We start from the raw sequence: 26,319 nt of genomic DNA on the forward strand, positions 1-26,319 counted from the left end.
ACACCTTAATGCCTCTTGACTTGTGGTACTTAAAAAAAATGTTAAGGTATGAGTGACTAAAACAGTTACTGTCTGTCTTTTCCAGAGCTGTGAGTCATGAAATCCTTTAACATTATTTTTATGAACCTGTTTTGTTCAACGACGTCTTAGCTCCTCTGTGTACCAGCCATTTTCAGTCAGTCTGTACCTCTGTGGGTGGCCTGTTCCTGTGGAAGAGGCTTATGTTAAACTGTGGACCCACTCAGCATAGCCACGTTCAGAGTTATGAATGGGACAACCCTCATTTAGGTGGATTTCCTCTTTATCCAAGCCATAAAACCCTGTTCATATAGAACTCCATTGAGAGCAGTTCTTGCAAAGTGCCCCGATTCCCCGCAGCTCTGGTTGGCATCACCTCTTTAGAATCCTCCCAGGCTGTCTCCCTGGTTTCTCTCAGTAGCAGGTCAAGTGTTATCTCTCAGGGCTAAGGCTGTCAGTTGGCATTCATTCATTCATTCATTCATTCATTCATTCATTCATTCTAATCACTTTTCCCCTTGGCTTTTGGGTCTGTATTTTATCTCTGTTTTTGGAAACGGTAAAGTTAACTTGAATTTTTCTGGGATTCCACTTCTTTCTTTTGTACTGTCCCCCTAATGTCTGGAGCATACTGAGTAATTATCTAGCAGTATCTAACCATAGGATTTTAAAAAATAACTTTCAATTACAATATACTTAACCATACACATGTGTGCACATACATGCATACACACACTCACCTCCCTAGTACTCACATTCACATGCACCATCTTTTAAGAGGTTTTATCTATTATCGACCTTATTATGCCTTAGAACTGCGATATACTTACACTTTCTGATTTTGTCTTCACTTCCTCCTACTTCTACTTTGGAACAATCTCTTACCCTTGGATAAAGATAATTTATCATCTAAATTTATTACCTGAAAAGCATTTTCTTGTCTCTTTTAACCTTTCCAAAAATCAATATATTTTGTATCTATAACACCTATAAAGAAACTGTATCTGAAACACAAGCAAAACATATCCGTAACTATCATGGTAATTCTACTTGTTCTTCAAACAAGGTAGGCCTTCAGAGGTAGGCTGAAAGCCTGGTGTCCTGCCATAATTTTATGTTTATCTCCTTTGCTTTAGTTATAAAAACAGGTACACAATCACACCCTAGTTTCATTTTTGTGACTGCGATAAGACACCAAAAGCAACTTTGGGAAGAAAGGATTTACTTGGCTCCCAATTCCAGATTATAGTCCATATTTCGGAAAAGTCAAGGCAGGAACTTGAAGTACCACACTGAACCCATGGTCAAAAGAGAATAAACACTTGGTCACTTGCCTCTCACCTGGGTTTTCACTCTTCTGCAGTTCAGAGCACACACAGCCCATGGTGTCACCCACATTCCTACTGGGTCTTTCCACTAAAATTCCCAATCAAGATGATCTCCTACGGACAAGCCCACAGGCTAAAATGGTGTAGGAATTTCCTCATTAATTTCTTCATGACACATTCCAGGTGATTCTGGGATGTGTCAAGTTGACAGTTAAAATCAGCTAATCATACAGAAAAGACACAGATGAGTTATTGTCTGACATGTACTGTAAAAGAAACCTGAATCTCAATTATATTTCTCGTTGAGTGAAATGTATTAGCACCTACTATGTGATATATTTTCTATGTGTGTCAATCAGGAAGCAAGAACATGACTCTACAATGACCACTTCTTGTTTCTGTTGCCCCATTTTTTTTACAGTTATATTTTAGAGGTCTGCATCTTAGTTAGATCTGGCTAAGATAAAGACCTTGAAAACCTGTTGGAAGAGGCAGCAGGGGTGCGTATGCACGTGGGTGCAGCTGAGATCATGGGTAGAAAGGCAATAGCTTCTATACCTAATGCCACCACCAGGTTAAAATTCACCCTGTAGATATTTACATCCATACACACAAGACACATGTAAATTAAGCATGCCAAGAATAGTAATTAGCGGGCTGGGGATTTAGCTCAGTGGTAGAGCGCTTACCTAGGAAGCGCAAGGCCCTGGGTTCAGTCCCCAGCTCCGGAAAAAAAAGAACCAAAAAAAAAAAAAAAAAAAGAATAGTAATTAGCTTGCAAATTTTAAAAGTGAGGTAAATAGCCTCAGAATTTGCTGCCCTATTATTTTTAGAAATTCTGAGGGTGGATTGAGTTTTGCCCCAGGCTGTTTTAGAGATAAACAAATCAACATAATAATAGGTACACAAAGGCAATCATCCTGAACACACACTATAGAATTACATTGAGTGCCATCAGTAGAAACAAAGTAGAAACTTTACATCTGTGTACCTCTGAAACTTAGGAAAGGCCCAAGAAGGCAAAATGGACAGGAGATGAAGTTTATTGTTTCTTTCCCTGTTGGGGATATATTGCAGAGGGCGGCTAGTGTGGGTCACCCTCCCCTTCTGGAGGTTTCAAGGAGCCTGCTGAAAACAGGGCAGGATTTTCCTTTCTTCCTTAGTAACTGCTTTGATCTTATCATCACAGCTTCCTTTCTTTCTTAAATATTTAATTACATTTATTTATTATTTGTGTGAGGGGACAGGGAGGTGCACATGCACCACAGTGCACGTTTGGAAGTCAGAGATAGCTTTCGGGGGGTGTTGTCTCCTACAGCGAGGGTCTCAGGGATTGAACTTAGACTATCAGGCTTGGCAGCAAATGCCTCTGCTGCAACTGCAAGTCTTCACTGTTTTGAGGATGCTCACTGGCATCAGCTTACGCCTGTGGGTCTCTGCTGAAGCGTTATAATCCTTTGCAAAGACCTGGAGAAGATAAGGGAGCGAGCTATGTTGGCGCATGCGACATAAGATGGCTTCCCATGGCAGAGCTCTGGAATGGATGCCCTGTTGCGTGCCTGGGGAGCAGCAAAGAGCATCATGGGTGACAGGCAGCCAGAGTAGAAGCAGTGCACGTCAGGGGCTGGAAACTGTGGGATCACATGTGAGAGGTTTGTCAGCCGCTGCAGAGTTAGGCTTTTATGTGAGCAACACTATGGATGCTGTGAAACCAAAATGTGACATCACTCAGGCGATGAAGGAGTCAAGTCAACAGATGTCCTCAGAGCTGACTGTGAATTGGAAAGGGAGGAAAGAGTCAAACCACTGAGAACCATTTTTCTAATCTTGAGGCTCTGTGCTCTAGGCCCTGGTAGGTATTGGCCACAGAGATTCTGGGTCTACAGTCAGGTTCTGGGTCAGATTGGAAGACAGAGGCAACGAGGGTTTCTCAAAGACTGGATGTAGACTGTGCAGGGGAGGTCGAGGTGGCCTGCAGCATTTCTGGCGTGTGCAGCCCCCGAGGCTGAAACTGTCATTTTATAAGAGGAGGACTGGGAGGAAAACAGATTCAAAGGAAGATAGAAGTCGTGGTGTAGGGTAGGCTGAGTTAAAGACGGCTGTTCTAGGAGGTCAGGGTTTAGTAGGCTGAGTTAGAGACGGCTGTTCTAGGAGGTCAGGGTTTAGTAGGCTGAGTTAAAGATGGCTGTTCTAGGAGGTCAGGGAGTAGTGGGCTGAGTAAGAGACGGCTGTTCTAGGAGGTCAGGGTTTAGTAGACTGAGTTAGAGATGGCAGTTCTAGGAGGTCAGGGAGTAGTGGGCTGAGTTAGAGACGGCTGTTCTAGGAGGTCAGGGTTTAGTAGGCTGAGTTAAAGACGGCTGTTCTGGGAGGTCAGGGTTTAGTAGGCTGAGTTAGAGATGGCTGTTGTCTCGTAGTGATGTAGAGCAGTCTGTGTAGTGAACTTCATAGGAAAGGAGCCTTTTTTGGCTAGAGACTTGGGAATTAGTAACATGTGTTAAAAAGGATTTTTATTTTATTCATGTATGTGCATACATGAGTTTATGTGTGTGTACTGAATGTAAGCATTAGTACTCCGAGGTCAGAGAGGAGCACTGGAGTCCCTGAAGTCAGAGTTTAGGCGCTGCAAATGGGACCTGTGTCTTCTGCAAGAGCAGCAAATGCTCTTAACTGCTGAGCTTTCTCTCCAGCCCCATTATTAGATTGCCATTATTGGCCAGAAGGTTCAACATTTTAAGAGTGGATGGGATGTTTAAAGCAAGAAAATGAGAGTGGATGGAGAAAAAGTCCCAAGAATTCAATCCTGATGATTTCTGACTTGCCCAGGTCAGGAAAACCAGGAACAGAGGAACAGGTAAGGGACGATTTGGCCAAAGAAGACCAGTAGGAGTTGAAGTAGAGTAAAATCAATAAGAGTCAAGTAAGGGATAACTTGCTTCAAGGAACAGAGTATTCAGTTTGTCAGATAATGTCTCCTATTCATGAAGGTGAAGGTTGAAACTTGACCATGTGATTTAGCAATGGTCACTGGTTGTTGTGACGCATTGAAATGTACCCTGAACAGGAATGGGTTCACAAGAAGTTGAGCAGTGAGAAAATAGGGGCTGTGGCATAGAAGGTTATGGAATAGCCCCATAGTATCAGGGGAAAATTGACCATGTGATGCTGGGCGAGAAGAGAGGAGGAAGAAAAAGGGGGAAGGAAAAGGGAGAGAGTGAGATTTCTTAAGATTGACTAGTGTTGACTGGGGTTTCCTTTTGAGACTGGGAGGGGGTAGGATAAGTGGAGTGAATGAAGAGACAGGATCTTAGAATGACCTCTTAGAATGATTTGGCTTTAGTAATAAAAGAGAAGTTGAATATATGAGCCTACATCTATGTTAATGAGTATAAAGAGTTATGAGAGCTTGAGGACTCCAGCTATTTTTAAAATAAAAAATTTGCATTTTTAGGACTGACTTAATAGGAATTTCTTCAATATATGTTACATAATGGAGTTACAAATAATTCAAATGGCCTCTAAATAGAAATGTGAAAAGATAGTTTAAAAAGATAGATATTAAAAATAAAGGTGAAGCATGATAAAGACATCTGGTGTTGACCTCTGATCACCACATAAATACACATGGACAAGCACACCTGAATACACGCATATACCATAGTGAGACAGGCAGAGAGTGGGGACTTGTTTTGTACAGTATCTGAACATATTTGTGATGCTGTGACATGAGATATATATGATACACATTCATGCTGCATGCATATTAATGCTTTTCGTAGTTTGGATTTTATGTAGGCAACAGGAGCTAGAAGTTTTCTTCCCCAAGGCAGGTAATAGAGACTCTGATCTTCCCTGTCTCTTTTGCCTTAGATCTGACTAAGAAGAGTTTCTCTGGCTTACTCTGCCATTCAGTGGTAAGACCATCCTCGCCCAAGGTTATCCTGCCCTGCTAGGAGGGATGTTGCAGAAGAGGCCAGAGTGAATACTGCAGCAAGCTGGCCTGTTTCTCCAGCTAGTCTGTTAGCCTTCGGTCACATCCTTTAGTCTGATCTTGTTTTGATTGACTGTCCTGCTGCAGTGATGGTTGTCACTCTGTCTCACTACGGTATATGTGTGTATTCAGGTGTCTTTGTCCATGTGTATTTATGTGGTGGTCAGAGGTCAACACCAGATGCCTTTATACATGATTCACCTTTATTTTTAATTAATATTAATTAATTAGTTACAGACTCTGTCATCGAACCTGGGACAGGTTTCCAATTTGGCAAGGCTGACCGGCCGGTGAGCTCCAGGGATCTGCCTGCTTCCCTCATCCCCTAACCCCAGAGCTGGGTTACACATGTGCCCCTCCACGGCAAGCTTTTCTATGGGTACAGGGAATCCAAACTCAGTTCATCTGTGAACAGCATGCACTTTACCCTCTGCTCCCCTCCCTTAGCCCCTTTTAATATATTTTGTAAGCCATCATGTGCTCCCCTGGGTTACCCCAGCTGCTTGAATAAATAATTGAACATGAGGATGCTTTTGGGAACTCTGGGTTACAGCCAGAATGTTGGGAACACTGTCTAAACAATCTAGGACAAATGGCATCTAAAGTGTCCGTGTTGTGCCTGACTCTAGGCAGGCAGGCAGGGTCAGAAGTAAGTGGAACTAGTGGGTACCCCTCAGGTGTCCGCTGCTACAGAATCGATAGCCTCGCTGGCTAGTAGAGTGAAGTCTCTTCACCTTTTTTAGGTCACTGGAGTCTTTTGTGTGATGTGAGAATAGAGGAGAAAAACAAGTGTAACCATTGCCACCCGATGGAGTCAGTGAATCCTGAGGCAGACTGACAGGGAAAGAAAGAGCTTTATTGACAGCAAGCTGGCTGTTGAAGATAGCAGGCTCTTGTCTTCCAGGGATCTTACCCTTTGCCTGAGGGAGAATGTTTTATGGGGACTTTCAGGGGTTTGGGTTCCAGACAGATGGGCTACCTCAGTTGCCCATTGTCCCTAAACAAGGCCTGTGGAGTGTGGGCTACACACATCCCCTCTTGCCCACTTAGGTCAGTGAGTGCTGTTGTCCACAACATCCAAACAAGACACACACGATCAGCTTCTGTGCAGGCAACCGAGGCTTGTGTTTGGTCGCGTTGGTGTTTCTGGACGAACACTTCGCGGATGTGAACTTCTTCCAGAATTTGGGACCAGGTTCTGCTCTGAAAGAGGAGGCCTGTGTTCTCGTTAACGTACCTGTGCAGTTAGTCAACAACAGACAGACTTTAGCGAGCGTGAATCCTCCAGAGGTGGAGTAGGCAGAGTGAGGAGAAACCTGTGAGGATTGGAGAGCCTCCTGTGCTTTCTCAGGTAGTTTATGGTTCCCGATATAGCACTTGTGTATTTTTAATTGTTATGACATTAAACTAGGGAATAGTGTTGTATTCCATAAACATATCTTTTTCGAGGTAGTGACACTAACCACTGACCGAGACAGAAAAGTCCCTGAAGTGAAGCCATAGAGGGCAATGATGAGGAGTGGGATTTGGGTCTCTGTCAGCTGTCAGAGGGACCCTCAGTTGAAGAATTGACTGAGTCACAGTGGCCCAGGGGCACGTCTGTGAGGTATTTTCTTTTTAAAAATTTATTTATTCACTTTACATCCCAATATCAGCACCCCCTTTCCTCCCAGTACCCCCTCATGCAGACACTCCCTCCATACCCCCAAAACCTCTCACCTTGGTATATCAAGTCACTGAAGTGCTAGGAGCCTGTGAGCCATTCTCTTAATTGCTAACTGATGTAGGAGGGACTCAGACCACTGTGGGCAGTGCCACCCCTGCAGAGGTGGCTCTGGGTTGTAGAAGAATGCTGACTGAGAACTAACCAGCCAACAAGCAGCATTCTCCCATGGCTCCTGCCTCTGTTCCTGCTTAAGTTCCTGCTTGGATTCACTCAATGATGGATTTGTGACCTGGCAGTGTAAGTCAAATAAACCGTGAACTCTACCAGCTGCTTTTGGTCAGTGTTTAATCACAGCAACAGAAAGTAAATGAGGACAGTCACTCAGTAATCAGTGGCCTTTTCTGCATATTTTTCTTAGTTATCTCTGCTTGGACAAATGACTTAAACCCTCAAACCTCAATTTCTTATAAAGAGGGAGAATAACCATCTGGCAAAGATTTAATAGTTAGTGAGATAAAACATCCCATTTCCTTGTACTGACAAGCAGTCACAGTTCTAGAAGGTTCTTTGCATGCTACCAGAAGAAAATGGTAATTGTCCATTATCTCCCAGTTACAAACCCTGTGACCTATGACAGTGACCTGCCTCAATATCCACTGGTGCAGTAGTGGCACACATGTGAGTAACTAACCACCTTTGGATTGGATGTAAGATGCAGTCTGTGAGATGAGATCCGTATCTGACATGCTAAATTGATCAAGAACCCGAGAGTAGAGAGGTCAGGGGCTGAGGGGAAAACCTGGTACTGTTATTCTGCTAAAGAAACATAGCAATACAACGACTCCAAGTGACATATTGCCATACCCATCGATCAGTACACAACCCTCATCAGGGGAACTTGTGGTGAATGCGATTAACAGAGAGACCCAAAGTTGGCTAGTGTGCAGAGAATGAGACACTTTGGGTCACTCAGCCATAAATGGAAGATTCTCATCAGACTCCTCAAGGCTCAGGGATCTATTCAGAAGGGGAGGCGGAAACATTGTAGGAGCCAGAGGTGGTGAACGACTCCAAGGAAATAGTGTCTTCCAGATACAGGAGGACTGATGTGCATATACATTTAAACAGAGACTGTGGTAGCACCCACAAGACCTGCACACTTCAACTCAGACAGAATTCTAGCACTGAAAAGGAGAAGTGGACAGTCCCACCCCAACCAAGAAGCTATTCCCAATTGATATTTGCTAGGAAAGGGAAAATACATTTTCCAGTGGAGTATCACTGGGAAGATTAGCCCTACTCCAAAACAGGCCCCATGTTCTGAGTAGTTGGCCAACACAAAACCTCCCTCTCCTCTCCCCTCCCCTCCCCTCCCCTCCCCTCCCCTCCCCTCCCCTCCCCTCCCCTCCCCCCTCCCCTCCCCTCCCCTCCCCGCGTGTGCACGCGCACGCACGCACACACTCATATATATTTATGCCGTGTGTATACTTTTTTGTTTCGATATTTTTTTGTTATACTGTTTTTTGTTTGTTTTGATTTTCATTTTTTTGCATTTGTTTGTGTTTCAATGAGTGAGGGTGAGAGTGAAAGAGAGCAAGAAAAAGAGCATGAATTTGGGTGGATAGGGAAGTGGAGAGGGTCTGATAGGAGCTGAGGGAACTGAAAAGTACGACAAGATGTGTTATATGAAAGAGTTAAAAGAATGTTCCGAACACCTTAATGTATTGTCTAGGATGGTGAAGGGTTTGTGGTGTGTATGTTCGGTTTTCTGTAATTAGGTGAATCCCAGTTGTAAGAAGAAAGTTGTTTTACTTCCTGTTTCTATCTGATGTGTGTGTGAATACCCATACTCACACCCAAGTCAGTCAATATCTGAGTTAGGAGAGGACTTCGTTGCATATCTGCTGGCAAGCCTGTTCTGTGATAGCAATTCTTGCAGGAGTTTATATCTAAATTACGGTTTCTGATCTTGTCTTTGAAAATCCGTAAGAAAAAGCAAATAACCAATCTTAACAATTCAGTGTGTGTGGTATTTGTAGGGATTTTTCTAATAGCAGTGTCAGTTAGCTTTGGTCACTAGCGCTGTGCACGCAGGGCTCATGGGCTTAACTTGAGACATGAAGTGACACGCTACAGGCGCTCAGTGGTCGGTCACCAGGACCAGCACATACTGCTGTCAGCAGACCTGCAAGAAGGGTGTTGTAGACCTCTTTTTTATGTCTCACACTGAAAAACAGTTGACCTCCATATTTTCCCATTATAAACTAAACATACAACAGTGGCTCACACATAGTAGGTGTTCAATATTTATGAAAATATTTATGAAAAATTTGAATAAATGAATATAAATTCAAATTCTTTATTCAATTGATGTCATTTTTTGACAGCATCATTTGTTAATCTTGAGATGTCTTTCCTTATTTCTTTGTTCTTATTTGGATTTAGTAGTATTTTTCTGTCTAAAATTAGTGTATATTTTTTAGAAAACCAATGTGGTCATGGTAAATGTCAATGTTAACGTTTAATTAATGCATATACTATATGAGAATAATAAAACAATACCCATATTTTTCATAACTAACTGAGGAAGAATAACCTGAAGTACTTTTTAGGCAGGCATTTCAGAGGTAGTTTAATAAGGGGAATCTTGCCGGAAAGTGCTAAGAAGTTTTGGTGTACAAATAATCTCTTGTGGGGTAGAAATACCTGATGGGAGAGAGTGTTAGGTGCATGAAACAGGCTCCAGCCGTGGCTACCTGTTAGCCAGTGCCCAGTTTTCTCACAGCGGCGTCTGGGCACCAGGAAGCTAATAGCCCTGGGGTACACTGATACAGGTGAGAGAAGCTGCCAGTGGGACGCTGTGTGCCAAGGGTGCATGCCAGGGGCTGCTAGATAAAGGAGTAATCACTTCACGTGGCAAATGTGACACATCTGTCTTCCCATCACACCCCCTCACGGTCTGCTACATAGGGGTCACCCCCTTCTCCCTCTTTCCCACTAGTTATTCTGTCAGACAGCGAGTCCCCAAGGCCACCATTCTCTTTGTTCACTATTCTATTCTGAGTGCCCAGTTATCTGTGACACATGGTAGATGCTCGAAGAAAGAGAAAAACATGACAGTGTAAGCAGGCCTAGGCATTTCTGCTTGTTCTGTTTAATGCCTCTTTCTTCCTTTTTAGTTACCTGGTTCTTTGAACCCTACTTGAGAATACTTGTAGCTGTACTTGTACTTGTATTCAAGTATTATTCAGAATACTTGAATAATGTGCAGTGTCTAGCTGGGAAAGCACACCGCATTGCCAGACCTCACAACTCGACTTTTAGGGATCCTTTGAAGGTACTGGTGGCATGCACGGTAGTGACTCGAATTTTGTAGAATGAACCTGGTCACTGCACACGGCACACAGACACTGTTGACATCCTCACTGGTCCAGAGGAAAAGAATGTGGATGTGTTTGTGTTTATCACTCCTAACCTCCAGTAAGTTCGCCTCCTGGCCATGCCACTTTTACCTTTCCACACCTGGTGAAGGCCGTCCTGGGGGAGGTCAGGAGGGCCTCCTGAAGACTGCTCAGTGCTTCTGTAGATTGCTCCTACTGGCTCTGGGAGTACTGCGTTATCAAATGCAACTCAGACTGGGGCAGCTCAGTATTGGGACATTCACCTCGTGTGTGGTCCTGGGCTTGATCCCAGCATGCATCATACATAAGTAAACCATCAGTTGTCAAATGTGCAGTAAAAACGTAGTAGTTTTCAGTTAAGGGTAGTGTCTGCCAGCAGTGACTTTGGGAAGGTTGAGACTAAACTTCCATGAGTCCCAGCAAAGCTCAGACTTGTTTCCCTCGGTATCTCTGCAGCCAGCCTTCTGCAGAGCCTCAGGTAGCACTGGGGGTTGATGCTGCACTTTAATGGCTCGCTCTATAGAGCATTTTGTTTGTTTATTTTTACTTTATTGAGAAGGATCTCGGTATGTGGCCCAGGCTGGAGTTGAGTTTATGGTGATTGTCCTGCCTCAGCCCGTGAGTGCTGGGGTTGTACTGATGAAGCTTCTGTGCCTGGTTTACAGTGCCTTAAGGTGCTCTGCACATGTACACATGTTTAGTAAGAGTGAGGGTTGGCAGGAGGGTGTTAGTCTGTGTTTGCCTAGGTCAGAGGACAATTTTCAGAAACTTAGGTCTCACCTTCTTCTATTATGTGGGGTCTGGGAATTGAATGAACTCTGATCGTCAGGTTTGGTAGCAAACACTGTTATTACTGAATCATCTCAGCAGCCCAGAAAGATTTCCCTGGGAACCACTTAGAGTAGATTTAGGGCTGTGGTGAAGAAGTGAGGTTAAGTATGAACTTGAACTTGTTATTCCATCTTCACTGCAAAGCCGCAGCTCGGTTTAAATTGAGAAAGTGATTTGAATAGTTCATTCTATTTTCATTCTATTTTTGAATGGGGGGGTTGCCTTTGTTGTGTGTTTTGTTGTTTTCTGAATTTTTTTAAAGGATAATTATTCCTGAACGATCACTGGTGTCCATTGTGCCATTTGTCTTTATGTATAGAACATTGCCTTCAAATTATTAGTGGTTTTAATGAGAGGCAGTGGGGAAGGGTGGGAGGTGTGACTGTCGTCTATTAGAACAGTGATCTCAGTTTTATGTCATTTAATCCCCTCAGCAATTCTGTAAGGCAAGGAATACTATCCCACCACAGAGATAAGGGTAAAGACAAGATCAGGGAGGTAACTGGCTTAGAGCAGTCAGAGTTTCAGGCCTTGGTTTTAAGAGAATTCAACTCTTTCTAGTCTTCCGTCTCCGTTTACTCTCCTGGATGGTGTGAGCAGTTCATTCATGCACCAATGACTGTCAGGTTGTGTATATCATGCTGGGCCTTAGGAGCAAGCAGTCAATGCTCTGGGCCCTGATGGGATTACAGTGGTACATGAGATGTGTGCTTCAGCGGGATAAGTCCTGACCTGAGGGTTGCCAAGGGTAGAAGCAGGTATAAATGTGCACTGTGGAAGCCCTGGTAAAAGCAGTGTTAGCTTGGACTAAGGGAGCAGAGGAGCTGCAGAAGAGTGGGGTGGATCCATGATGCCTATGGGACACAGGATTGGTAAAATTAAGGATGATAAGAATTTGGAAGGTTCCAGAAGAGTTGGGGATGACTTCAGGTGTGATCTGGATTGTATGTTGTTGCCTTTAATTTGTGGAAGAACAAGGCAGGATGCAGAGCAGAATAATGATAACACTGATGTATGGGTTAGTTTGGTTAGGTTCCACTAGGCTGGTAAACACCTGAGAATTCCGTGGGATCTGGGGCCCTGAGAGAACATTGAATATCAGTCACATATTAGAAGCAAATGTAATAGCCCTTCCTATGTCGGTAAGGTAGCCATCTGTAGTCCCGCATAGGAAATATTAATCATCATGCACCCTGCAAGATGCCAACACCTTAGCAGCTTTCAAGAACTACGTGTCTCTGTGTGACTCCAGGGGCTACATCTAAGAGTTCACATGGGGATCTTTGATGGAGCTCCCAGGCACACAAGAAGCACATAACTACCTGCTCTTTGCATATTGGTGAATAGTGAAAGAATAAGGTTCCCACTGAGGCACTGAAAGGAGAACATCTAGGTTTGACTAGCTTGCAAATCGAACCATGCATTAGTCTTATAGACACTCCTTAAAACAAAGTATTTTGGATAGCTCGTGCCCTTTGGGTTACTCAGTAGACAAAATTATAAATGTTAACATCTCAGGATGCTGTGAGTGAAGGAAGCCTCCTAGGAACAGTTAAAAATGGGACATCCCCAGTGGGCGCTACCTGGAAACCATTCAAATGCAAGACAGCAGGTAAACAGTGCTTGGTTCAGTAGACCCACACACAGCAGCACGGTTGACTGTGCTGGATACAAAATGCTTTTTAAATGAAGGAAGCCAGACACCAAAGAACGCAGACTGTATGATCTCATTTATATAAAGTTGAAGAACAGAAAAACACCGAGGACAGTGGAAAGGAAGGCGTGGGAACCGCAGGGGGACTGAGATGCTCTGTGAACCGAGGAGGGTGCTTCTTAGACAGTGCATTCATCTGTCCCAGCTCATTAACTTGCATACTTAGATTTGTTCACTTCACTGTGAGTTTCAAATCAGCAGCAACATAAGAAAATGAAAACAGATGCTGAGCATTTGCATGGGAATAAGCCCTGGGAGTCCATGCCTGCTGTTTCAGGCGCAGGGAACTCACAACAAGCCTCCAACCCCTCGTTTTAGATCCAGAATGAGTTCTCTTTACACACTGCGACCTGTGCACCATAAATATCTATTCCAGCAAGACTACTGAGCAAGTCAGATTGCTTGAGGTAGTATTCTAAATTACCTTAGGAGAACAGGTGTAAGCCGGGAGGATTTCCATTCCCACATTGTCCTCTTGTACACTCAAGGCTGCAGCAGGGAGCTCACAGGACTTACCTGAGGGTGGAGCAGCTCTGCCTTCCTTATCTAAGCTGGACAGAGGGGCAAGAGGTAGGGAGGGAGAAGGCAGAGGTCACCCGCAGGAGGTGCTTTTAAGACTTGAGATTTATATGTGCATGTGTAAAGGAGATACATTTTAAAAACATTTCCACCATTATTCATGTTGCTTTATTTGTTCTTTTGAACAGGAGATAGTGGGTAACCTCCTTCAAAATGGAAGATGGAAAGCCCGTTTGGGCGCCCCACCCCACAGATGGATTTCAAATGGGCAATATTGTGGATATTGGCCCTGACAGCCTAACAATTGAACCTTTGAACCAAAAAGGCAAGGTAAGTTTCTCGGAGGGATTTCAAAATGGGATTTCTTTCAAACACCTCTCTCTCTCTCTCTCTCTCTCTCTCTCTCTCTCTCTCTCTCTCCCTCCCTCCCTCCCTCCCTCTCTCTCTCTCCCTCCCTCCCTCCCTTCCTCCCTCCTTCCCTCTCTCTTTCTCTTTCTGCCCAAGAAAGATAAAAGTGAAAACCTATTCCTGCCACAGTGGAGGAAACAAATGTCTATGAAGCTTTGGGCTGACTTCCTTGATTAAATGGGATGTGTGTACTATGAGGAAATAAGATCCAATGATAATCAGACACCTAGTATTCTGTGCTGGGTGATAAAATACAGTCAGTGGCAGCATTTTTACCCCATATGCTACACTATTAGAATCACCTGGCCAGCCATGTTGTAGTCAACGTGTTACAAAGTAAACATGTGATGTCAAGTTCTTCCAGGGAGCCTCAACTCTCCTTTTCCTGTTTTTCTTTTTTCTTTCTTTGTTTCTCTTGTTTACTTGAATTTACTTATTTACTTAAACATATACTGTGGGATGGAGTATCTTTTTGTTGTTTTTGTGCTTTGTGGTTTTTTTTTAATTTTATTCTATGTGTTAGTGCTTTGACTGCATGTATATCTGTGTGAAGGTGTCAGATCTTTGAATTATGGACGATTGTGAGCTGCCATGTTGGTACTAGGATTTGAGCCTGTGTCCTCTGAAAGAGCAGTCAGTGCTCTTAATAGCTGAGCCATCTCTCCAGCCCCAGATATTTGAGTCTTAAACCTCCCACATATTGTTATTTTTATGATAATAATATAAAATATGCTTTAATTCAATACATATATTATTTACTTCCTTTTAAAAAATCTTAGACATAGACTAGTCAAGATTCCTAAGGGGAAGTTGGGGGAGGTGACCAGGAGTTGTGACTTGCTTACAATCAGGGTCTCCAATGTGGACGTGCATCTTTCTTTTAGTCTTCACGAGGTCGGGTCTTTTTGGTACCGCAGCCTCACAGTTTTAAGCTTAATGAAATAATCTTATTAGACATTTCCTCTCTCTAAATGTACAGATGTAATTTCTGTTTACTTCAGGCTCTGCAACTCTCCATGAATAATTTACATTCTACCGATCTGTGGTTAAGTAAGGCCATATGACTGCCGTCCTTCTGGGAACCTTAGAAAAACAAGATGGACTCTCATGAGAGTTTTTTTCAGAGAGAACACTGTTCTGTTACTGTAAACAACCCAGGAACCAGAATGGGTAATATATATTGGTCATGTTAGTGGAGGCCAATTAAAGATACCTTCAGGAAAGGAAAAGACAGTGTTCTTGCCTTCCCTCAGTGGTGGTGCCCGTGTGTGCTTACAGTGTGCACTGCTTATCTAGCAAGTGAGTTTTTAAGAGTTCACACACAATACATTTTGAAAGCTTTACCTTTTGCTTAACCTGTTTTATAAGCACAGTAAGCTGAGAGGCAGAAGTGATCCAAGGGCTGTACGTCCTGAGACTGTTCTCTTGTGATCTGTCACGTCTGTAGGTGACAGAATAAGTCAGTTCAAGAAGAAACTAAACTCAAATGGAGGGGATGTGCTTTTGTAAAATATTTGACATCTTTCAATGTGTTCTGATCTGTCATATTACTGTTAATCAGGCACATATGTAGAATCATAGAAGTGCAGTTTAATTAAATTATCTTGGGGTATTTAAGAGACTTAGTTGCCCCTTCTCTTAGAGCATTCTTTCCCTATCTGGAGTTTGTCTCATTGGCTATAGCTCCTGCCAGGCTAGGACTAAGCCCTCCCTCTGTTGCTATGGCTGTGACAATGTTTACATAGATTTATGGCATTAGCCGCTATTTCAGAATTGACTTTTGTATTTAATCATTGCTATGAGTTGATATCTTCTACATAATGTTCACTCTCTGGCTCATGTTGATTCTCGTTCACTTTTGAAAAAGGGGTCTCTCCTCCAAACCAAACATGTATAACACTGAGACCATACATATTAGGTTGCAAAGAATTAGCGCTCAGAGTGTTGAGTTCAACAGTCTTCAAGTTGGGCGTGGCTTTGCTGTCGTTTTTTTGTCGTGTCAGAGACTGCACCCAGGGCCTCACATTTTTTACATCAGCCCTTCACCACTGAGCTCTATCCCCAGAGCACTAAATTGGCAATAGCTTTGAATTGGGATGGTCTTCGAAGCCTAGATTTTACTTTATAAAGTGTGATAATCATACTGTATACAGTTTTCTGGCACATACAGAGTTACAGATATTGTTTTTTCTTTTCCCGGGGATCAGACCAGGGCTTTGAACATAAACCCTGCACATGTTATTATTGTAAAGGAACCAAACCATGTTCCCTAAGAGTTTCATTTGATACAGTTGGAAATGTCAACAAGAAGGGCTAATTGTAATTATTTAGAGGTATAAATTTATAAATAACTGTTAAGATAGCTTGGATTAAAATTTAATTCTCTTTGGATGTAATTTGAGATCCGTTGTTCTCTGTTACAAGATGCTATCTTAATTCTGCAGCGGCTCCCATAGCATTTTAAGTGATAAAGGAATGCAGCTTTCTTTATGGGTTATTATTATTATTATTGTTGTTGTTGTTGTTTTTGAAACAGGGTCTTACATAGCTTTGCCAGGCCTCAACTCATTATGTAGTTAAGCATGGCCTTGAATCCCTGATCTTCCCATTTGCAGCTCCCCAAGTGCTAGGATTACAGGCATGCACCGCCACACCCTGCTATTTGTGGGTTCTTTTAATTACATGGACCAGATACTTTTATATTTTTGACATATTTTTGTGTAGGAATTGACGTCAAATGTATTTCTGAAATAACAACATTCATACTTTGTTATACGGAACTGATTGTGAATGTTTTTGCTTTTAAAACAATAAAATTGGGGTTGGGGATTTAACTCAGTGGTAGAGTGCTTGCCTTGCAAGCACAAGGCCCTGGGTTCGGTCCCCAGCTCTGAAAAAAGAAAAAGAAAAAAATAAAATAAAATTGTTTATGTACACACTCACACACACGTATGTATGTATGTATGTATGTATGTATGTATGTATGTATGTATATGTATATATATGTTTTGGTTACTAGCATGCCCGTAATTTAGGATTATTGTGTCTGCTGTTTTGTTAGGGTAAGCTTGTCTGTCTTTCTGACCTGCCGAGGCTGTCAGAGCTTGGGTTGCTTTATTTGTTAATTACTGCTATTCATTTGTGTCTGCAGCAGCAGCGGACTCAGTTTCTGCTGAGAGTCCTTGTCTCCTGACTGAGTGCTTCCTTAAGTAGTAGAATCTGGGTTATACTCTAATAGAGATTGCATTGGTGTGCTCATTGCAGGATATGCAGCCAGCTGAACTCCTTGTCTCTTTTACTATCTAAAAGCATCAAACCTTTGTTTCCTTGTTTGTTTCGTAGACATTTTTGGCTCTCATAAACCAAGTATTCCCTGCAGAAGAGGACAGCAAAAAAGATGTGGAAGATAACTGTAAGTATTAGGTTCAAAGTTACCTCTCAATTCCACAAAACTATCTGCTCTTCCAGACAGCTGGTGATTATGTTACCAGTACAATAGCCTAGGTCAGGATACAGGCTTGGTCAGAGCTCCCAGGAGCTCCCGAGGCCTGGGTCTGTTACTGCATCCATGCGTGCTTCCCTGAAAGAGTCTCTGAGTGTGTCCTACTGTTACCTTACATGTGTGTGAGTAGGGTGATGATTTACTGCAAGCTTCAACTAAAAGTCTCGCCTTAGTAGTGCTGAAAGCCATTTCAAACCTCACAGTGGGAGATGAGTTCATACTAATTAGGAAGTTGACAGAAACAGTCATTGAATGCCATTCTTTGGATAAGGCAAGCCAATATTAAACAAAACCAAACAACACTGCAGAATAATTTATAATTGAAAAGTTTATTTCAGAGTGTTATATTAAAACAGTATTAATTTCACTTGTCAACACCTTAAAATACTCGGTGAAAAAAACTTTATTCATTCAACAGGGTGTATTTATTTTTAAAATGTCAATATTAAGAAGTAATCACATTTCATTTGTTTTGGATTTTCCACCACTGTATTAATGGATTTAAATCTATTAATTTACTTTAAATTAATTGAAAAGGGGGAAGGTTGTTTTGGCCTGGAGATTGGGAGATTTCAGTCCATGGTCATTTGCCCACACTGCATTAGTGCCTTGGGTGAGATGCAGTGTATCCGGCAGAGACCTGTGGCAGAAGAAGATGCTGACTTCACTGAGGCCAGGATGCAAAGAGAGCTAAAGCAAGCCCTGCCCCCACCATCCCTTTAAGGCACACCCCAGTGGCCACCTCTTAAAGGTCCCCTCATCTTCCAACAGTTCCAAGTGAGGTTTCAGGCATTAACAGTAGTCTTTGGAGAACATTCTATCTCTAAACTAGTGGGGTGGGTGTGGTATTTGAGGATCATTTCTAGCTACCATAATTTCCTTAGAAGTTATCTGACCTAAAATACTCCATAGAAAAGAAGGTAAGAGAAAGGTGTAGGTTTATTCTTACTGCTGATCACTGGAGTTCACAATGAAGCCTGAAAGACGCCACTTATAAAATCAGGTGTTGTGACATAGTGGTTGTTCTGGGGCCACTGTGGGTGCAGGGCAAGACAGTCCTGGGATCTGATTCTGACCTCAGTTCGGAAGCTAACGTTCCCACAGGCCACACTGCACCTCTTTTGGGAAACTCACCTGCAAAGTGGGAGTGACTGTGCATGATGCTTGCAGGTGAGGCATTCAGGAAATTGGCAAAGTAGCGGACTCTGGAAACAGCAGCTGCTTTTGTTAGGCGCAAGGATCGAGAAATATTTTCTTCTTTCCAAGATTAATAAGAGATTTGATGAAACGATGTGGTTTTGAGCAATAATCAAGGGAAAATAGACAGATAACATGATGAACACATAAAATGTTGAAAACAGTAGAAAGGTGTCACTGTTAACGATTTCTAGGGGGCCAGTGAGGTGACTTAATGGACACTGGGACCTGCCACAGGCTGGAGGACCTGAATTTGAAATCCAGGACCCACACAGAGCCAAAACAGAACTGATTACCACATGCACATGTCTTGTTACTCCCCACAACACATATAAGTACAACAGGAATTTGCTAGGGTGTATGCTGTAGCCTATTCTCTTCTGTATGAGCATGCTTTGCTAAGAGATGCCTTCATATGTAGACCTAAGCACAGTAGGTCTGAATTCCCACTGGTCCTTCTGAATTAGCGTTTCCAACACTTCTGCTCCCTTTGCTGTGATGGGCTTCACCAGTCTTTACCTTCTCTAGTTCCAGCAGGGTTCGCTGCCCTTGTCAGGTGCTCTCACCGATGACTGCAAGTGGTGGCTCACTGTCCTCATCATGCAGTAGCCTGTCCCGACTTGAAGTCCCCTCTCTGAAGCCCTGTCACTTAAGCAGTTTCGGATGTTGAATTTAGAATGTAGTTTTTTTAGCTGAAGTTAGTCTTTGGTCTGAGGCTTGCTGTTATCCCATTCCTTTCCAAATGCAGCCTTCCTATGTCTCCTATCCCCCCTTTATTCTGTATCACAGTGACGATGTAGGGCCCGACATCTGCAGGGTATTATGAACCAGATGATAAAGGTTCAGGGAAAGCAGAGGGATAGGGAAGGTAGGTCATGGTGGTGCACACCTCTGTTGCCAGCACTTAGGAGACTGAGGCAGAACTTGAGGACCTCCAGTTCATAAGCTGTGTAGCAGGACCTGGCCTCAGAACCACCACCCTCCCAACAAACAAACAAGCCTATAACTAGAGGTTTTTGCTACCTTTTAAAGCAAAATGTAATTCTTACTTTTAGTTCTAGGTTTCATCTAATGCATGTAAGAGTATAATTCATGTAGAGATGAGTATGTTTTGCATTTTTACCTGATTCTTGGACAGAATGAAAAATTAATTCAGGGGTAAATTAAATGGGAAGCAATAGCACAATCTCATGCTGAATTTAAGATATTATTATTTCTATTGCATATAATATTCTTAGTGAAAATTATATTTATTTGCCAGATGCTGAGAAGTACAGAGTGTAGAATTCAAATCAATCTTAGAAGTTGCCCCTTTGGGGTTGGGGATTTAGCTCAGTGGTAGAGCGCTTGCCTAGCAAGCGCAAGGCCCTGGGTTTGGTCCCCAGCTCCGAAAAAAAAAAAAAAAAAAAAAAAAAGAAGTTGCCCATTTATCCCTGGTCAGTGACAGACTGACTTCTACAGTAATGTTTACCTGCTGTTGATTGGCTCCCATGATTTTGAAAATGTTTGTGGATTCCCTTTTCCCTCGGACACTGAACTAGAGCTGCCAATAAATAGCCAATAAACAGGACCTGAAATACTCAGATAATCTCTAGTCAGCATGTAAATTTAACAAAACCACGGTGCTCTTTGCTGTATACTTTGGGTATGGTATATGTTTATATCACCAAAGTATGTCCAAGGGAATAAATCGGGCTTACACCTCTATGATGTATTATGAGGTCCTGGTTCAATCTGTAACACTTCCAAAAAGGAGAAACATGAATTTAAAGCTTTAGGACCGTGACATGGCTTGGATGGTAAAGGTGCTTGCATGCAAGCTCTGTACCCTGATTCCCATGTGTCTGGTCCTCACAAAGGGGTGTCGAGACACAGCTCCACAGAGTTGTCCTCTGACCCGCGCAGTGCCACGGCATGCATCCACATCATGCATGCATGTCTACACAAGGTAAAAATACAGCACAACGTTCTGCCAAGTGTGGTGGTACTCACGTTTAATCCCAGCAGAGACAAGCATATGTCTGAGTTCAAGGTTTTCCTGGTCTCTAGAGTGAGTTTCAGGCTATGCAGAGCTGCCTGATGAGACCCTGTCTCACAAACATGGTTAACATGATATAGTTAAATCTATAAATACTCACACAGGAAAGGTAAGCAGGCCACATGAAGTAGTGCATGTAAATAACCAGGCCAGGTAACCCTGGGCTGGTTGCTAGAAGAGGGTGGGATGAAACTAGGTTCGGCAGGAAGTTGTTTCTGGGAATGTCTAATCTTCCATTGCGAATGTTCCGGGATCAAACCACCAGGGAAGTGGTCGAGACTCAACATTTCCCACTCTGACAAACAGCAGATTTGACCCCACGATAATGGAATGGCTTGAGGAAGGTGATTGGAGGGTCTCCTGCCATGGATGGGTTTTTGCCATTAGGGGTTTGCTAGGTTGGGTGAACAGATGTCCTTGGGAAGGCAGGTGGGGAGTGAGTGAGTGAAGGAGTAGAGTTGGCAGCCATGCACATGTCAGTGTAGGGTTACCCGGCCTGCTCTGTGCGTGCGGGCTGTGCTATCAGCACGTTTCCATTAGAGGAAGCAGCTGCTCGTGTGTAAGCAGGTGTTTCAGAGGGAAGTGAGATGTGAGGAGAGGCTCAGCAGCTGTGAATAAAAACCCAGCAATGTGTGGACGAGGCTTCCAGGGGCTGAGTGTGGAAGAAGATTAGACGTGTAGAATGAAGGGGACTAGATGTACCAACCAGGTGTACCTCCACTGCCTGAGTCCTTCCAAGTCTTCCTTCTGTTCATGAAAAGAAACAGCTCCACTGTCACGAGCCCCAGCTTAACCTCTCACTCTTATTCTGCCTTCAGTGGCATCGGAAAGCAACAGGGCCCTTGGACAGAGAACTGACTGCCTTGTCTGTGTGCAGAAACAGGGCATTTCTTTGCCAAGATAGTCCAGCAGGAGGCTCTTGTGGACACCATTGACATATGTACTAGAGTCAGGCACTGAAGATGTGCATAGATGCTCAGTGAGGTCCATGTAAAACTATTGAACTGTGCAGCACCTTGCTCTCAAGTATTTAGTTTAGTAGCTAAAACCAGAAGAGGAAACTTGTTATCCTGATCCTGATGGACATGCAAAACGTCAGATAGAAATGACAGAGAAGACTAGCTTTGGAAGAGAGGAGCTTGGAGAAGTATCATTTTGACAAAGAGACTTGGAAGGATATTTATGGAGAGGATGCTGTAAGTAGAGACAACGCACGGGTGTGTTGTGGGTGTGATAAACAGCTCACTTTGTGTACAGGTTAGATATTCATACATGTCATAGAAAATTATAAAAGTGTCCACTTGAATATATGTTTACTAAGAGCCTTGAATATATTTTAAGGTGGTGGTTGAGCCCCAGGCATGTTCTTTGAAATGGAGAGAGGTTTAGTTAGTGCTCTTGGTTAGTCAATCCATTCTGCAGTCTGGATTGGAGTGAATAGAGATGATGAAAGCAATAGACAAAGAAGAGGTCAACCTTAACCACAAAAGAGATCCTGTGACCTCCCTCCAATCCTGGATGGCAGTGGAGATGTAGAAAACGAGGGAGAGCCATGCCAGATTGTGTTAACATTGGTGAATTTACTATGAACCTAGCAATAGGCTATATCATTTTTGTGTCATATGAAGATTTGGAAACTTACTTCAAACGGGAGACAAGGAAATGGCTCTGATGTTGACGACTGTTTTCAGTTTGGATAACTGATACAATTTGGTCCCAACAGCAAGCACAGTAGGTAAGAGGAGTGGTACTGTGTGCTCTGGCGTGTATTAGAAGTAAAGCATAGGAGATGGGGGTAAGCAGGGATAGATAGGGAAGGCCTTGGGACAGGTCATACAGAGCAGAAAAACGAGTCTAGCCTGATTATCAACTTAATTCATAAATTTGCTGGCTTAAGATGTCCATGATGTCTTCTGGCCTGACTTTATCAGGGAAACTTTATCAGTCATTTTGAGAATTACCCAAATGATCTGAGGGTTCCTTGCCATTCTAAAACTGTAACTCGTCTGATTTATCTGTAAGCTTCTGAGTGTCACACTGCATTAACATCTCACTTTTTGGATCACAAATACCTACAGTAGTTGTTTACACTTGATTGATAGTTGGCAATTAAATCTGCCCTCAACAGAGTATACACTCACTGGTGCTCACTAGATATAATTCTTCTCGCTGGAAAGGTATCATCTAACGTTCTCACAGACGTATGCAATTAGGATTTCTTCTAGGCAAGTGTTCTACCAGAGCAGTGTACCCCAAATGGATTCCTTTTGTTCTAGCCCATGGCGTTTATGTGTACCTGGATTCTAAACACATGGGACTAAATCTGCCCTAATAAAGTGACTTTTAAACTGGGACCAATGTGATTATGACTGGCAGAAAGGATTTTACTTTGCCTCTTGTTTTTCAACTCTCTAATCCAAACCTGTGTCACAGGTTCACTGATGTACTTAAATGAAGCCACACTGCTCCACAATGTCAAAGTTCGGTACAGTAAAGACAGAATCTACGTAAGTACTTGACCAGCGTCTTCAGTTTTTGTGGCTAATTGTCTCACACACCACGTGTACTTTTGCCCTGCTTGGTCTGTGTGTGCTGGGCGTGAGAGTTCTAACGTGTTCTTGACATGTGGGGCTCCCCATGAGCCTGGTTCACAGTGGGTACTTAATAAAATCTGCAGAATGAGATAATGAAGTCAGAGAACCAACTACTTCAGGCTTACAAAGGTCTAATTTGAGTGTTTAAAAAACTATTTTGGAGTTTGATTTATTTACTTATTTTTTTGGTATATGTCTCTAGATCTGTATAACTTCACTTTCACACTGTGCAGAGAATTTAAGGCAGCCTATATGTATTGAAGTAAAATCAAACCAAACTAAACGAGGGAAACAACATAAATTAAAACAGAAGGCAATAGCTGAAGAGGTATCCGATATCCAAGAATTCTGATCATGGAGCCCAAATAACTGTACGATTTCATTAGCCCTTAAATGCTGGCCCTAAATGTCTAGATCATTAAACACAAAGAAAGACGATGCTTTCGGTGTAAGAGGTTTGTATCAGATCATTCAGATGGATATTTAGCTACTGTTTTTAATTATAATTATCCCTCGGGCACACATGAATGAGATTTTATTCTGCTCTGACCTGGTTCTGGATTCCTCTGTCAGTTGCAGATAGATTACCACACTCTGGTATCCTGTTATAAAGATGGGGCTTCGTTATTTTTGAACGAAGGACGCACACGGCTTCTTTGACACTTACAAGATCAAATGACAGTCTTAATCTTTTATATCACTATCAATTTGCCTAATTGTACTTACTTAATTCTGACTAAATTACATCTAGTCTTTGCCATCTGTCCAAGTAGTGACAGCTGGGAAATAGCACTAATGTAGTCTGTTCCCAAAGAACGGCTTGTCTTCAAGCATCCTGTTCAACTTCACTCTCCTGTATTTTTCCCTCAACTAAGAAAAGAATGTATTTAGGTGTGACTATAGTTACTCTTGGGTAGAATTATTTTCCGAGGCAACGTTTATTCAATCTATAGCTTGCAGTCGAACAGACTTCAGAGTTCACCAAGTGCTGTTTTAGGCACTGAAGTAATAACATTTTAAAACTATTAGAGAGTTTAACTAAATAGCAAGCCAGTGAAAATTAATTTAGATATAACCAGTAGGCTGCTGCTTCTGAGTGGATCTCAAGTCCCATGTTGTCAGAGTTGCCTAAAGTCATGAGGGTATATTCCTTTCTCTTAAGCCAGTTGGACCTGTTAGTTATAAAGTCCTTAAATGTGGGCAGTCCATAATTGCTAAATAAGGGTATCAATTACTATCCTATATACATGCATGCTTATGTGAATGAAACAATTTAAAGTAATGGTTTAAATGACATTTGTACTTCACAGAAATACTATCCTCCCTCATATTTGAGTAAAAGAGCAGGAGAACCTTATTGAACCTTTTCATGTTCCTGAAATCTCTAATTCTTTACTTTGGTTCTTATTTTTTAAAGATTTGTTTATTTTTATTTTATGCATGTATGTGTTTTGCCTGCATGTATGTTGTGTAGAAATATGTAGCTAGTGCATGTGAAGGTCAGAAAGGGTGTCAAATCGCTTGTTAGAATTATGTGAGCAACCATATGGGTGCCGGGGAACTGAACCTGGGTTCCATGTTTGAATAGACACGGCTGAGTCACCTGCACCTCTCTCCTCATTAGTCTTCTCTAGGGAACTGCTTTGGGGCATCGTGTGCATCTAGCAGCTTGAGAGGCTTTTACACTTCAACAGTTGGAAAGAAGAGAGAAAAGTATGATCTTGTATGCTCCACTTTCATCAGTATTACTAACTACATTTCTATCCGAGTAGCAGTTTTATGAATTCTAGTACATTTCTGTGGTCTTAAAAAAAAAAACAAATCCAATTTCAAAGTTTAAAAGAAATTCAAGTTTCTCATGAAACGGTTACTCCAGTGGTTGGCATGTGGCACTCTGCAGAACTCCCAAGATCAAGTGGCTGTCTCAGCGCTAAGTCACTCCTGAGCCTTCACTGACAGGGAAGGCTCAGAAGGAGCTAAAGATCCCTTGAATGTTTTAGGAGCAGTTTAAGTGGTCTGAGGATACTTGTGACCTGAACTGAGCTGTAGAACCCAGCTTGGGGTCCCTAAGTGGACTCAGCAGCAGCCACCGTGGGAGATTTTAGATACTCAGATCTTGGTGGCGATGTGGTGAAGCCATGTACCAGGAAGAACTACAGGAAGGGATTTTTGCTTTTGTTTTTGGAGACACGGGGAAGTAGGAAGACATAGTCTTGATTTTGAAGGTGTTGATCTTGAAATGACAGCATAAAAAACATTTACTTGAAAATAAGTATTTCTTTGGAATGTTTTCGAAATGGTAGGTTCTTTTAAATCAGAAAGTATATAATATAGAATTAGAAATGTGGAATTTGAAGTCGTGTGTATGAGAAAGGTTCTGTCTGTTGAATATTTCTCCTGTTTTCTTTGTTTAGTTTTGAAGCAAGTAATAACTACCAGTTTCACTTTTCTGCCTTTCCTACTTAGACGTATGTGGCCAACATTCTGATTGCAGTGAATCCATACTTTGATATACCTAAGATATATTCTTCAGACACAATAAAGTCCTATCAAGGAAAATCTCTTGGGACAATGCCACCTCATGTCTTTGCCATTGGTAAGTTATACTTTACTTTTTGTCCTGTACGATACAGATTTACTAGATTTTTAGATTGTTTTGAGTCTTTTAAAGGATTTCATTGTATATATTCATTGTACATGGCACTGTGTTACATAAGGATGTTTTTATGCAAGTGTGTACTGTTTATCATGTACGTGACCCTTCCCCACACCCTCCCTCACACCCTGTACTCTCCTCTTCTCTACCCTCTTCCTCTTGTTAGTCCATTTTGTTTCCTAGATAGTTTCACCTCTACTTTGATGTGGTGTTTACATTATGTGATTTTATGCGTCTATATGAAATCTAGGAATTACACAGGACAGAAGACTGTCTCAGTTTGTTTATTTTGGTATTCTCTAGGTACATCTATTTTCCTGTAAGAGATATAATTTTGCTTCTGTTTATGGCCTAAAAAATTTCCGTACCATATTTTTTCTTATCTATTCCTGTGTTGTTGGACACCTAGGTTGGTCTCAGAACTTATGTATTGTGAATTGTGTGTGATAAACATTGGTG

General features: G+C 42.3%; 1 protein-coding gene across 5 annotated transcripts in view; it reads left to right on the forward strand.

Annotated features, from left to right (window-relative positions):
- The window catches only part of Myo6 (myosin VI), a 152,178-nt gene that overhangs the window by 34,474 nt on the left and 91,385 nt on the right, over positions 1 to 26,319 (forward strand). For all 5 annotated transcript variants that reach the window (XR_015626656.1, XM_087562213.1, XM_087562214.1 and 2 more), the window contains 4 exon segments: positions 13,654 to 13,795; positions 17,216 to 17,285; positions 23,044 to 23,117; positions 25,671 to 25,800. Coding sequence is in view for 4 of the 5 variants with exons in the window: in XM_087562213.1 (XP_087418339.1) it covers positions 13,679 to 13,795; positions 17,216 to 17,285; positions 23,044 to 23,117; positions 25,671 to 25,800 (391 nt within the window). In the remaining variant the exon portion in view is untranslated.

This window comes from Rattus norvegicus, chromosome 8, assembly GCF_021556685.1.
Source record: "Rattus norvegicus strain SHRSP/BbbUtx chromosome 8, alternate assembly SHRSP_T2T, whole genome shotgun sequence".
In the NCBI taxonomy this organism is placed as follows: domain Eukaryota; kingdom Metazoa; phylum Chordata; class Mammalia; order Rodentia; family Muridae; genus Rattus; species Rattus norvegicus.